This window comes from Malaclemys terrapin, chromosome 4 (assembly GCF_027887155.1).
Source record: "Malaclemys terrapin pileata isolate rMalTer1 chromosome 4, rMalTer1.hap1, whole genome shotgun sequence".
NCBI lineage: Eukaryota > Metazoa > Chordata > Testudines > Emydidae > Malaclemys > Malaclemys terrapin.
The window spans coordinates 47,990,808-48,006,367 of record NC_071508.1 but is presented as its reverse complement, the minus strand read 5'-3'; the positions used below and the strand labels follow the sequence as shown (position 1 = coordinate 48,006,367).

Sequence of the window (15,560 nt, the reverse complement as noted above, 5' to 3'; positions counted from 1 at the left end):
TAGTGATAGAAGAAAATAATTATGGGTCAGTTCCATTAACTCATTGGTTTTCAAACTGGGGCATTTCCCCTTGGGTGGGAAGGGAAGTGCCACGCTTATCAGGTGGATGCGAGGACCTGACTGTCTCACTAGCTGAGCTGCAGCTCCAGCTGCAGCTGCCAGGCTAGAAGAGCTGGGAGGAGTTTGGGGCATAGCATCTCCCTGTGCAGCAGCTTCAGGGGGTGGGGAGCACGTCAGCTCACTCTCCTCTCCAGAGGCTCGTGTGCATGTGCCCCCTTGTGAGCATTCCTCCCTTCCTGCACAGGCTCTTGTGCATGCATGCTGGGGATCGTGTCAGGGCCAAAGGAGCCTGTGGCCTGTGAGTGATTCTGGGGAGTCTCAGGGGTGGCAGAACAAGGAAAGGGGTGCAGCCCAACTGTCTATCACCCACCCAGAGCACATCACGGAAAGGGGATGCTCGCAAGCTGGGGAGCAGCAGGGCACCCTGGCCAGCATGGACTCCTGGACCCCAGGTGTCCAAAGAAACAGAGTTTCTTAGAAAGATGGGGGGTATACATGGGACAAAGCGGAGTGCAGCAAAAAAAGCTTGGGAACCTCTGCATTAAATGTTTGTAGGTACTAAAACAGCGTAATCAGAAATTGCAAAGCACCTCCTTGGATTTCCTTCTGCTAACAAAATTAAACACATGCACAAATGTTGCCATTGCTATCTGAAAGGCTGCAGAATAGGTTCTTGGAGAATGGTTCTCACACCCATCAATTATTGTATGTCAACATGTAAAATAAAAATAACATTCTTAAAACTGTTTCCAGTTTATCAATGAAATTTTTTTCAAATTTGACTGAGTACAGAGTGCTTTGGATCGGAAACACATGGAGTACTCCTCACTGAGACAAATAATAATGCTTATTGTATAGTATAAGGAGGATGGGAGAATCTTTTAAATCATAGATGGAAAAGACTTCTTAGCTCTAGGCTTGTCCCTTCCAAGGGAATATGATTCCCTAAGACACATTTTCTAGTATTTTGTCTGAGATCCTATAGGTTTCTTTTATAACTTTTTAGGTACAGTATAAAAAAATAAGATTAGTTGTGTATACTTATTTCTGTAATTAAATATTGAAATATTATGATTGCTGTATAACTCCCCCCCGCCCCCCCGCAATATAGCTGCAATCTTTGAACAATTGTTTGTTTGTTTGTTTTTCTGTTAAATAAGTATTTTCTAGCTACTATTTTGTATGTCCATAAATTGTGGATGTCCATTTTGCATATCAAAAGTTTTGCTATCTACTAGCAAACATAGATTTGATCTGAATATATATTCTCTCTGTAGCTGTTAATTTTAAGATGTTTAATTTCTGTTTCATACTTCCAACACTTAGTTATCTAACTCCTATTATTTATTTTATTTTCAGATTGAACCGGCAGCTGCCTGTAAGTACCAATCTATTACTTTATTATGATTTTGTTTAGTATCCAAATTTCACAATGTGGACACAGGAACAAATGGATATAAACTGGCCATCGATGAGTTTAGGCTTGAAATTAGACAAAGGTTTCTAACTATCAGAGGACTGAAGTTCTGGAGCAATGGGGGCAAAACACCTAACTGGCTTCAAGACTGAGCTTGAAAGGTTTGTGGAGAGGATAGTATGATGGGACTGCCTACAATAGCATGTAGCCGATCTGCAACTGCTAGCAGCAAATATCTCCAATGGCCAGTGATGGGACACTACAGTACAATTAACTCAAAGTTAAAAAAAATCTGATGTAAAAGCAGGGGACAGTAAAGTGATATTTTGAAGAAAATCTAATCAGCAATAACAAAAGTGAATACACATACATAAAGTGAAATGCCAGAATTATGTGAAGTTGTTTAACCATTTTTCTGTAATTTTTCCTTATCCTATAGGCCTTAAAGATTGCAGCTCAATAAATGTAAATGCAGCAACAACAGAAATCAATATAGACGCATTACCAGAAAACTTTACAATAAGCAATGTAACTTTTGCAAATGGAACACTGTTCCAGGATTCACCACTGAACAATTCAATAAGAGGTCTTTCCCCTGGTGTACAATACATTATCAACTTTCAAAATGGTACAGAATCATGCTGCAAAAACATTACAACAAGTAAGTGACCTGATGTGATTGTAGGAGGGAGTATCTTCATTTTGTAGCTGTCTTACCATTTTAAGTCATGTCTACACCAAAGAAAGCAAATGGCATAGCAGAGCGTGGCTCCAGGTTGATTCCTGGCAGAGCAGTGAACCGCGTTATGTCAAAGACCTATACCTGCTTAGTAGGCTTTGAAAACTGTTTGTGAACATGGGGCCTTACAATATTTCATGAATGCAGGTGCTGTCACCTAGTTGTAGACTCTTTACCTATGAAGGGTTACTTTCCTTTGCTTTCCTTTTCGTGGTTTCAGCTGGCAGCATGGACAAATGTATAGAGTTGGGCTAGTGTTGTGAGTGTTTGGACTGTGACTTTTATATATGAAATACTTTGTGACAAATCACTCCTGCAACTACTTATATACTATAATATATATGGTACTGTACCACATATCCAGATGGCAATGGCTAATGGCCTTGTGTTCTACGGCCCTCTTCTTACATTGTGGTACAGTCAGCAAGACCCCTTTTCCGACCGTTGCAAGTATCTTTTAGAAAGAACAGCAAGTTGGTGGTAACAGCCTTCAACACCCTGAACGGTGTACAGGGCCGGCTCCAGGCACCAGCCGAGCAAGCTGGTGCTTGGGGCGGCAGCTTGTAGGAGGCAGCATTCCGCCCAATCCTAGGGCGGCACGGCCGCTTTTTGTTGTTGTTGTTGTTGTTGTTCCACTCCGTCCGCCCTGTAGGGGGCAGCGGCGTGGAGGACGGGAGCGCCCTGCAGCAAGCCCGGCAGGGCAGCCCCCGTCCTTCCCTCCCAGCCAACCGGAGTGGTGGTAGAGCCCTCCCGTCAGGGGGCACGGTGGGAGGGACCGCGTGGCAGCGCCCCGCTGAAGCCCTGGCCGCCCCCCTTCTCTCTCCCCCCGCTCCCTCCCCCTCTCCCCGCTAGCCGGGGCACATCTGCAGGGCAGGGAGTTCCCCTGCACCCTGGCTCTGGCCGCGCCGCAGGTTTTTTTTTGTTTTTTGTTTTTTGCTTGGGGTGGCCAGAAAGCCAGAGCCAGCCCTGATGGTGTAGGCAGGAGAAATGAGGCAGCCCAACATCTGAGTGTTGTGGAGGTCAGTGCTGCTGCTCCTCAGTCCTGGCTGACCAAACCCTAAGATGGAAAAGGGACTGAGGGGGCCAAAGGGTGAAGGGGAAGCAGTGATCAACAACTAGGAAATGCCCAGTTGTGGATGAGGAAAGTTGCTGTTAAGGCCTCCAGAGTCCTGACTGCCTCCTGCCTTAAGTAGAATACATAAAATAAATATTTACATGCACATGAATGAAAACCTAGCCCAGCATATTCAACCTGAATACATCAGTAAGTCCTTAATGAGTTCTAAGGGAACTGCCCCCTATCAGTGAATGTTAGCTTCTGGCTACATTATTGTGTCTTGCTGCTCTTTTCTATTTCTCACGGTGTTACTCAAGACTTCCCATCCCCATCCTCCTATTCAGAACTGCCCTTTCCTTCTTAATGCTTATAATAGGCTGTCCCCTGCTAAACGTACGCCAGGCCTGGATTAGCTGATTGACGCTAAAAGGAGGGGTTGTGGAAAGCACTGTGAAAATTCTGTTGGAGGCTATGAATTAATGGAGTCTTGCGGTTAGCATCAGATGTGTTTAAAGCAAAAAAATCCCTTTTGATAAGTTTCATTCTAATAAATCTGGCTGATCTATGGCTGTGAAACTCAGTGCAACACTGAGAGACTCTAGCGTCATATTTTGGAATGATGATCTTTTTTTGTATCTTCTAATTGTAATCTTTGCGACCCTTGACTGTTTGAATAACTGCCCATATTATTATGTAATCTAGCTCCAGAATATAACATTTATAAGGCACTTTTCTAGATTATTCCATACTCCTTATCGGAAAAGTTACTCTAAGATTTATGAAAATAACACATGTAGGGCAATATAGATGCACTTTGTATATAGGAAGGCTACATATCTTGTAAGGTCATGGCAGATCCCGAGAAACAGGGTATCTCACCATCACAATGAAATCTTAATAAAATGGCGTGGTCAGAAGTGTACACAGGTTTTGGGGTTGCCATACTTAAACTGGTAATGCCTTAATGATTTCCTCTCCAAGATAAAGAGCTAAATTCACTGGTACACTCCAGCTGCTTTGTACTGCTTTGCTGAAGCAAAACCAAGTTTCAGATTGGAATAACCAGAGTGGTTCACTCAGCCAAAATGTACCAATTAATCTAGCCCGGAACAGCTAGAAGAATGCCAGTTATTATAAAAGAAGGGACTTCTTAATGTTAAGGCTCTGAGATTGAGTATGGGAAATGCTGAGAGGTCAAGCATATGATAAATCATGACAAGTCCTAGAATGACATTAAGAACTTCCAGAACAAAGTCACTAGCAAGACATTACATGAAAGTGTATTGAGGTACGTTCACAAGCAGAACAGTTTGTCTTGCCATGTACATAATGACAAAAATGCCATTTCATGCTGTGCCCCATAAAATTAATGTTAGTATTTACTAGTCATGAAGCAAAATAAAACATGATTGTAAGTGACAAATGTTTGGATCAAATTTAAATTAATGGAGATATCTTATCTCCTAGAAGTGGAAGGGACCTTGAAAGGTCATTGAGTCCAGCCCCCTGCCTTCACTAGCAGGATCAAGTACTGATTTTGCCCCAGATCCCTAAGTGGCCCCCTCAAGGATTGAACTCATAACCCTGGGTTTAGTAGGCCAATGCTCAAACCACTGAGCTATCCGTCCCCCCTGTGAATGATATAAAATACTGTAGTTGAGCTTACAAAAAAAATCGATAGGGTAAAAATACATTTAATATTGGAGCACTAATTGTTTTGTTTTCCTTTCAGCAAATGTTCTTGCTGTACTATTAATGCATCTATTTTTTTACCAAATAGAACCCAGTGCAGTTTCCAACCTCAAAGTTATAAATGTCAGCACAACAGAAGTAACCTTGACATGGCAAAACAGTGATGCTGAGGCTTCTAAGTACACTTATAGGATACTCTATGAAGTTCAGGGAACTTCATTTCCAGAAAACATCACTTCTCCAAACAAGTCTGCTACCATTACAGGATTGAAACCTGGTACCTTGTATGCAATTACAGTCTTCGCACAAGTTGCAGGGACTGACGGAAACGCCAGCACCATAGAGATCTATACAAGTAAGTCATTGAAACCTCTTTCAAGAAAACATTCTGAAATTATAATCTGTGGTTTCAACATCTGTCACCTCATCACTTTGTCTGGTTCATGAAATTTCTATACATCTTTGACAGAAAACCCTACATTTTAATTAATCAACTTGTAACTATTCAGTGTGAGGTAAGGGATTTCTGCCAACACAATACTGCTGCACTTAGTACTGCTGGATTGATTAGTAGCTTTAAGAATATAATGTAGGAATCAACTTGCAGTTGAGATTCTTTAAAACTGAAAAGTATGAGATGTATTTTAGGGAAGAACAATAAATACTAACAAATTATTCCTTTGCTTGTATAGTGGGGAGAAATCAAAGATTTCCAAGAGTTGTACATTTTATTTGTTTTATGACTTAAGCTTTATTAAATGTATGTACACGTGACCAGTAATCAAGCCAGCCATGTTGCAAAGGAAAAGACAAAGCAAATGAAATGTCTGTAAGATAGTTACAATGGATTAAGTAAATACTTATGAATTGTTATGGATATATACATTTCACTGTATCATATGTTTCACAAAACACATTTCCTTAGAGACATGCTTTGATGATAGGCCAGGATTAATTAGGTCTCATTAAGACTTAGTAATGTTTGGAAGATTATTTTCATGTCATTATGAGATCAATCCTGCAGTCCTTACTCACACAAAAATTTGCTTCAGTAGGGGAAATGATCAGGGCTCTGAGTGATTATGCAGAGAGCAGTAAGAACAGAAAAATTAAAGAGTGGGGAAAAAACACCTTCAAAAATACCCCAGGAAAAATAAATGTGAAAAAGAAAATGCTCAGCTAGTGTAAATCAGTGCTGATCCTCTGAAGCCAGTGATCATCCAGCTGAGGATTTGTAGCTGTTAGGAGTCTGGCCCACTGAATTAATAATAAAAGCTAGCACTGTAATAAATAGAAGAGATAAGATGTGTCCACACTGCAAAGAAAAAACACAGCACCAAGTCTCTGAGCCCAAGACCCTGTCTTCTTGCCAGGTGTCAGATCCCAGGCCCACTTGATCAGGGAGTTTCCCCTATGCTGAGGGGTTGTGTCCACCTGAATAAATGCCCAGAAGGGAGTTGTCGAGCTTTATCACTGTTCTTGAATCTTACTCATTTACACTTGGTAATTTCCAGAGGAATTTTAATGAGATGACCTATATGGGAAATCACTTAGCATTTCTGAGCTGCTAAAGTCCAGACTAGACAGACTTCAACAGACTAGACTCCTTACTGAGAAGTAGACTAAGGGCTTGTCTAGAGAGTGCTTTAGTCTGCACCAGGAGGATGTATATTGTAGTCCACACTAGTGTGTCACATACTAACTGGCCTGTGTGGACGCTGCTGGCATGCACTCAGAGTTCCCTAGTGTGAGCTGATGTAGTACTCTGTGAAACTGGACTATGTTAACATGCACTAGGGAACTTTGAGTGCCACAGGGTCCACATGGGCCAGTTACTGTGTGGCATACTAATGTGGACTAAAATTTACATCCTTCACGTGTTGACTAAAGCACCATGTAGACAAGCCCTGAGACACACTAGATGCAACTCACCACTGGCATGAATAGGAAATAGGATATTTTCTTAAATTGTTGTAAGGTAAATTCTGTTTTCTTCTGGTTAATTTATCAGTAATTTAGAAAGATATACAGAGTAACTTAAATTCAAATAATAAAATATAGTTAATCTGAAATATGAGTTATAGTTAAAAAAAAAGGGGGGGGGGGACTTCTTAATGCTAAGGCTATGAGATTGAGTATGGGAAATGCTGAGAGGTCAAGTATATGATAATGTATGTCATGACAAGTCCTAGAATGGCATTAAGAACTTCCAGAACAAAGTCACTAGCAAGACATTACATGAAAGTGTATTGAGGTACGTTCACAAGCAGAACAGCTTGTCTTGCCATGTACATAATGACAAAAATGCCATTTCATGCTGTGCCCCATAAAATTAATATTAGTATTCAGTAGTCATAGGTCAAAATAAAACATGATTGTGAGCGACAAATGTTTGGATCACTGATATGGAATACTGTTGTAGATCTTATAAAAAAATCTATAGGGTAAAAACACAATTATATTATATGAATTAATATTGGAGCACTAATTGTTTTGTTTTCCTTTCAGCAAATGTTCTTGCTGTACTATTAATGCATCTATTTTTTTACCAAATAGAACCCAGTGCAGTTTCCAACCTCAAAGTTATAAATGTCAGCACAACAGAAGTAACCTTGACATGGCAAAACAGTGATGCTGAGGCTTCTAAGTACACTTATAGGATACTCTATGAAGTTCAGGGAACTTCATTTCCAGAAAACATCACTTCTCCAAACAAGTCTGCTACCATTACAGGATTGAAACCTGGTACCTTGTATGCAATTACAGTCTTCGCACAAGTTGCAGGGACTGACGGAAACGCCAGCACCATAGAGATCTATACAAGTAAGTCATTGAAACCTCTTTCAAGAAAACATTCTGAAATTATAATCTGTGGTTTCAACATCTGTCACCTCATCACTTTGTCTGGTTCATGAAATTTCTATACATCTTTGACAGAAAACCCTACATTTTAATTAATCAACTTGTAACTATTCAGTGTGACGTAAGGGATTTCTGCCAACACAATACTGCTGCACTTAGTACTGCTGGATTGATTAGTAGCTTGAAGGACATAATGTAGGAATCAACTTGCAGTTGAGATTCATTAAGACTGAAAAGTATGAGATGTATTTTAGGGGAAAAACAATAAATACTAACAAATTATTCCTTTGCTTGTATAGTGGGGAAAAATCAAAGATTTCCCAGAGTTGTACATTTTATTTGTTTTATGACTTAAGCTTTATTAAATGTATGTACGCGTGACCGGTAATCAAGCCAGCCATGTTGCAAAGGAAAAGACAAAGCAAATGAAATGTCTGTAAGATAGTTACAATGGATTAAGTAAATGCTTATGAATTGTTACAGATATATTCATAAACATAGGTTGGTATCATATCATGTTTCACAAAACACATTTCCTTGCTTTGATGATAGGCCAGGATTAATTAGGTCTCATTAAGACTTAGTAATGTTTGGAAGATTATTTTCATGTCATTATGAGACCAATCCTGCAGTCCTTACTCACACAAAAATTTGCTTCAGTAGGGGAAATGATCAGGGCTCTGAGTGATTATGCAGAGAGCAGTAAGAACAGAAAAATTAAAGAGGGGGAAAAACACCTTCAAAAATACCCCAGGAAAAATAAATGTGAAAAAGAAAATGGGTTAGATGCTCAGCTATTGTAAATCAGTGCAGATCCACTGAAGCCAGTGTTCATCCAGCTGAAGATTTGTAGCTGTTAGGAGTCTGGCCCACTGAATTAATAATAAAAGCTAGCACTGTAATAAATAGAAGAGATAAGGTGTGTCCACACTGCAAAGAAAAAAAACACAGCACCAAGTCTCCGAGCCCAAGACCCTGTCTCCTTGCCAGGTGTCAGACCCCAGGCCCTCTTGATCAGGTAACTTACAGAGGAATTTTAATGAGATGATCTATATGGGAAATCACTTAACATTTCTGAAGTGCTAAAGTCCAGACTAGACAGACTTCAACAGACTAGACTCCTTACTGAGAAGTAGACTAAGGGCTTGTCTAGAGAGTGCTTTAGTCTGCACCAGAGGGATGTATATTGTTGTCCACACTAGTGTGTTACACACTAACTGGCCTTTGTGGACCCTGCTGTCATGCGCTCAAAGTTCCCTAATGTGAGCTGATGTAGTACTCTGTGAAACTAGACTATGTTAACATGCACTAGGGAACGTTGAGTGAGTGCCACAGGGTCCACATGGGCCAGTGACTGTGTGGCATACTAATGTGGACTAAAATTTACATCCTTCACGTGTGGACTAAAGCACCATGTAGACAAGCCCTGAGACACACTAGATGCAACTCACCACTGGCATGAATAGGAAATGGGCTATTTTCTTAAATTGTTGTACGGTAAATTCTGTTTTCTTTTGGTTAATTTATCAGTAATTTTAAAAGTATTCAGAGTAACTTAAATTCAAGTAATAAAATCTAGTAGACAATAGTTAATCTGAAATATGAGCTTCACTGGCAGTGGTATCCCAGGTGAGCAAAGCTTTGGTTTTGTCCATGGCACCTAAGAGTAAAGAAACAAACAAACCTGACTTCTGGCATGCTATGCCCTGTTTAATCAAATTCTGGTATGACCCTCTTGGCCTTTTGAAAATCTTAGCAGTTAAAAACTGTCTTAGGGCTATAGAGAAATGCTTCAGTTATAAATGGATGACTTCTGTAGAGCCCTACATACCTACATTTGTATGAATTGCAATATAGAAGAAAATGAAGAATGTTTTAAAAAAAAAAAAAAAAAAAAGCAGCTAAGCAAATCTATTAATTCCTCAGCATATTAAAACAGGAATTAAGCACAACTCAGGAATATGCTGTTAGGTTTCCTGAGCTGTGCGGTACAATTAGAGGAAAGATGTGCAGGAAAGGTAGCCCTCAATCACCTTTCTGTTTTCTTGAACCTGAGGCTGCAGGAAACTGAAATGGGACCCAGTGTAACTTACATCAGACCCACCTTCCCACTCCTGGCATTTCCCTTACATCAGTGGTTCCCAAACTTTAACAGCCCACGAACCCCTTTCACTAAATTGTGAAATCTCGTGAACCCCCTCCTAAAAATGAATATTTTCAGGGATTTAAGTTTACATTTCCTCAGTGTGATGGATGCCCCAACTGCCGGGCCCCGGAATCTATGAACCTCTGAAAAATATTTTTAATTGAAACTTTTTTTAACGAACATAGAAAAACCAGAAACCAAAGATGTTTCTGTAAAATGTTTTTTTGGCTTTTATTTTTTAAAAAATGGTTTCTAATAAAAATAAATTAATTTTTGGTTTTCAAAAATCAGAAAATGTTTCATGAAAACAGTTTTTGAAAATGGCCCATTTTTCCGTTTCAGTTTTTTGTAAATTTTTCTTGGGGGGAATTTTGAAAAATGTGGAAAAAAATTCAAAAGTTTCTGTGAAAAATGCTTGGTATTTTTCACCCACCTCTAGTTTCGGGTGAGGTTGTGGCTGGAGGGCCATGGTTCTGGCTTTAGATGAGATTTGGCAAATTCCTGGGGCTCGGGCTGGGGTTCGGGCTGCCGGCTCCCCCACTGATGGGGGCGGGGCTCAGGCTGCCAGCCCCAACTGCCCGGCCCCGCTCTCCTTGGGGCTCGGGTTGGGGTTTAGGCTGCCGGCTCCCCCGCTGACGGTGGCAGGGCTCGGGCTGCTAGCCCCAACTGCCCGGCCCCACTCTCCCTGGGGCTTGGGCTGCCAGCCCCGCACGGAGTGCTGGGGTTCGGGCTGCCGGCTCCCCAGCTGACGGGGGCAGGGCTCAGGCTGCCGGCCCCAACTGCCTGGCCCCGTTCTCCCTGGGGCTCGGGCTTGGGTTCAGGCTGCCGGCTCCCCCGCTCATGGTGGAAGGGCTCAGGCTGCCAGCCCCAACTGCCCGGCTCCACTCTCCCTGGGGCTCGGGGTGTCAGCCCTGCAACCGGGTCCCACCTGCTGTCTCCAATGCCCAGGGTCCTCTGTCCGCCATTAGTGAAATTTTTCTGGCGAACCCCCTGTAACGTTCTGCGAACCCCAGTTTGGGAACCACTGCCTTACATGGTAACAGTAATGAGAGATGGAAGGCTGGAACAGACCAAAGGGCTGAGGATCTGGCCCTTTTATTTTAGTCTGGTCCAGTGATCTTGTGCTTTAATTTTAAGTGAATGTTTGCTCCTGAAAGTTGCAGAATTGTCATCCCTGTAGACTGAAGTTCTCTGTCTATGCTACAGCCAGGGGAAGTGCAAAATTCCCCCTTGTCAGCAAGCTTGACCTTTGCACTCTGCCTTCTAAGGGGAAAGGAGCCAGTTCATTTTCCATGACTGTTCACTTGTTGGTCTCTCTGAGATTACCACTGACAAGGATGCCAGTTGTGATAGTGGCTTATATGGAATAGAATTAATCTGTTGAATTGACGATGGCTAGCAACTCTCTTCACTCAGGTCACCAAACAGCCATCAGGTTAGAGTGATTTACAATGATTATCAGCCTGTGCTGAAATCAAACTGGTGATGTAAAGGTGACAGACACTGCCTTACATTACCATGCCTATACAGTCCCCTCCCAGAGTTGAATCTCATTACACAAAATCTTAATGTTTTCTGCTATTGTTTTTTTTCTTTATGCAATTAGTCTTTCTGTGCTAAAGATAAACTACCTCTTTCTGTTTTTTAAGCAGAGCCTAGTCCAGTTTGTAATATCCAGGTTACAAGCATCCCTGCATGTGAAGTAAACTTAGGGTTACCATCCGTCCGTATTTCCCCGGACATGTCCAGCTTTTGCGTCTCTAAATAGCCGTCCGGGAGGAATTGGTAACAAGGTTAAAATGTCCGGGGAGGTTTTCTCCCTCGCCCCCCTCCCTCCCTTCCATGCAGAGTGTGGCTGCTGATTGGGCGGCTAGGCCGATTGACCCACTCCCATTGGCCTCCAGCAGCCAGAGCCCTCCCCTGCTCCCCCCTCCCTCTCTCTGTAGTCCTGTGTAACACACAAACCGACCCACATGGAGCCAGAATGGTAAGAGGAGTCGGGGGGGGCAGTCAGGGAGTGGGGGAGTGTTGGATGGGTCCCCAGCCTCCACCTGCCATCCCCCCTCTGCGCATCCCCCCCTCCGTGGGTCCCCCCTCCCTGTCTGCCTCTCCCTTGTCTGCATGTACTGCCAGAGCCAGCAGCAACTGCTGTCTGCTGCCCCCGGGTCCTAGTGCCCCCATCCACTAATGGGAAGACAGGCTGCCCTTACCCTGCCCTTCCACCCTAGCCCTGAGCCTCTCCAACACCCCAAACCCCCAGCCCCAGCCCTCATCCCCACACACCCTAATCCTCTGCTCCATCCCTGAGCCCCCTCCTGCATCATGAACCCCTCATCCCCAGACCCACAGCCCTCACCCCTGCATCCCCTCCTATCCCCAAACTCCCTCCCAATCCCCCTCCCCCTTCCCACACACCCCCTCCTGCCCTCAAACTTCCTCCCAAAGCCTGCACCCCCTCCCTTTGCACCGCCTCTCACCCCCAAACTCCATCCCAGAGCCTGCACCCTCACCCCCTCCTGCACACCCACCCCCTGCCCCAGCCCAGAGCCTGCACCCAGCACCCAAACTCTATCCCAGAACCTGCACCCCTCCTGCAACCTAATCCCCAGCCCAGGACCTGCACCCCAGACCTCCTCCCCCCACCCAACCCCCCTCCCAGAGCCTCAGGCAGGTGGGGTGGGGGGTTCTGGGCACCACCAAAATTTCTACAACCCTGCCACCCATGCGAGTGGATAAGGGTCAGGGCAGTCAGGGGATAGGTAGGGTCCTGGGGGGGGGGGCAGTTAGGGTAGGGGGTTCTCAGCAGGGGGCAGTCAGGGGACAAGAAGCAGGGGGGGTTGGGGTTCTGAGGGGAGCAGTCAGGGGGCGGGAAGTGGGAGGGAGTGGATGGGGCGGGGCGGGGCTTCCTCCCCCCCCCCCCCCCGCCAGTGTCCTCTTTTTTGTTTGTGAAAATATGGTAACCCTAAGTAAACTTAACATGGCAAAATGATGATACTCCTGCTTCTGAGTACAATTACAGGATACATATTGAAAATTAAACGTCACCGGTTGGGAATCAGACCTTGAAAACCATGTGTGCTGTAGTTATAGATGTAGGACCTGGAACCTCTTACAAGTTCACAATATTTCCACTAGCAGCAGATAATAAAACTGAAGGAGACCCAAATGCCAACAAACATCTATATAAGTCACTGAGTCACACACAGTTCTTTCAGCTAAATATCTATTCTGTACTTCTGAGATCTATTTGTTCACCTGGGCTTCTTCATTCAATATACACCTCTACCCTGATATAACGCTGTCCTCAGGAGCCAAAAAATCTTACCGCATTATAGGTGAAATCGCATTATAGCGAATTTGCTTTGATCCACTGGGGTACGCATCCCCGCCCCCCCGGAGCTCTGCTTTACTGTGTTTATATCCGAATTTGTGTTATACCGGGTCATGTTATATCGGGGTAGAGGTGTACTTTCATGCATTTGAGTTCAGGAATTTAAAACTATTCAGTCTGGAACACTCTTGAGGAGAAGAAAAAATCTAAAATCTAGGTGTGTTCATAATTAGAGAAGTCGGTCTCTAAATTAGCTATTTTTAAGACAGCAGTGCATGGGGCTTCTGAGAGTAATGGCTCTGGGAGCCTCTGTTTTCGCATGTTCAGTTTAACACCTCAGTTGTGTCTACTTTTCTGAAAGTTGGTGCTTTTTAAAACTAAGCCCTTTTAAGGTGTCTCAAGTGGGGCACTCAAAATTAAGGCATCCATATTACTAGACACTTTTGAAAATGTAGACCACGGTATCTAGATGTGTGCTATTTGGTAAAGCTTGCCAAGTTAGAATATTTAGGACAATAGTGTGCAAGCTTGCAGAGAGGAGAGGATTCAGGAGTAAATAATTTATTTTTTAAAAACAAGATAAAGCTGAAATATTTCAATATGTTTGTAGGGGAAGAGTCGAGAGTAGCATGCATGCATGCACACACAGTGCACTCAAGCACATTGTCCCAGCATGCACTTACACTAAAATATGTCAAGGCTGGGGTTCAGAAGTGCTCTTAAGCTGTAGCTGCTGGGCTTTGTGATGAGGCTTTCAAAAAACAAAAGGTAGGGATTTGCAGGGAGGCAGATTATTATTTATTATTTGTATTCCTGTAGTGTCTAGGAGCCCTAGTCCTAGACCAGGACCCCATTATGCTATGAACTGAAGGGTCAAACAGAGTCTGAAATTTGGTGTTTTGTTTACTCTATTAATTGTGACCATTGCCTTTTGTGTATTGTTTTGCTTGTACTATACAATAAATAACTAGTTTCAGACACCCCTGGGTATCTTGGATTTTGTTGTCATCAATGAACAAACTTAGTCATTTTAACAAATCGTGTATTTCCAGAACTAGGTCTGCCATATTTGTGACAAAAGCAAGTTGATGATACTTGAACAAAATATTGTCCCTTTGAATTACGCTCTTGAGAGTAAAAGTGCTTGAAAGTGCATGATCACATCTCCTGTAACTTTGAAGGAGAGAAGAAGGAATCTCCTTATTCTCAAAACTGGTTTAAACAAGATAAAATCACTAGGGATAAACACAACTGGAACGTCTGACCTCAGGGAAACAACTTAATGGAAAAAGGTCAGAATGATCAGAAGGGGTAGCCCCATGAATAAGCTCTGGCGGTATGTCCAAAATGCAATCTGAGGTGTGATTGCAGCTTGGGAAGACATACCCACACTAGCATGGCTAAAGATAGAGGTGTAGATATGGAGGCAGTTGCATCAGTGTGTGTTATAAAAGTATGCCAGGAATCCTGGCTATGTACACATGTTGCTAACCTGTGCTGAAGCCCATGTTCCTGCATGTACAGTGTTATTTTTAGCTGTGCTAGTGCAGGAATGTCTACCCATGCTGCAATTACACTGCCAATTGAAGTGTGGACATATACCCTAAAATGAAGAAGACTAGATGATGGAGATAGTGATAAAAGAAAAAAATGAGTATGTCCTAGAATAACACTGATTTAAATACAATCCACCCAACCAAGTTTCTTGGTTAGCAATATTACATGAAGGCTTTTTTTAGCTACTTGGGATATAGTAACTCTGGTCTTGCAGTGGTTACAATGATGAAAAGAGAAGTTTATATATTACTGAAAATCCTGATTAACCTATAATAGTGTGGAATACATATGATATATTCATTATGGTCAGTTGTCCAGTTCTTACTGCAGCTATAGAAATTCCCATGGTATTGGATTCCTCCAGGATGGAGACATCTATAAGACTGTGCCTTGGTGTATGTGGTGAAGCCACACTTTGCTCTCAAAGATAATTGCTGATGGTTCCAAGATTACTTCAGCTAGTTACTTAAATACCCTAGTGTGAATTTTGTCAGGCTCTGCCAATTTGAATATATCTCATTATTTAAATATTCTTTAACTTGTTCTTTCCCTAACCTAGCTTGTGTTCCTTCCCCTAATTGTTTTAAGCATCTTGTCACAATTTACCATTTTAGTGAAGACTGAAGCAAAGTTAGGCATTAACTTCTCAGCCTTCTTAATGTCCTCTGTTGTTATCTCTACTTCCCTGCTAAGTAGTTG

The 15,560-nt window shown here is 42.7% G+C and overlaps 1 protein-coding gene across 1 annotated transcript in view; it reads left to right on the top strand.

Annotated features, from left to right (window-relative positions):
* The window catches only part of PTPRJ (protein tyrosine phosphatase receptor type J), a 139,179-nt gene that overhangs the window by 80,385 nt on the left and 43,234 nt on the right, over positions 1-15,560 (top strand). Inside the window, exons 2-5 of the mRNA XM_054026544.1 lie at positions 1,420-1,438; positions 1,917-2,138; positions 5,054-5,320; positions 7,522-7,788. Of these exons, the coding sequence (XP_053882519.1) occupies positions 1,420-1,438; positions 1,917-2,138; positions 5,054-5,320; positions 7,522-7,788 (775 nt within the window). The remainder of the gene's footprint in view (positions 1-1,419; positions 1,439-1,916; positions 2,139-5,053; positions 5,321-7,521; positions 7,789-15,560) is intronic.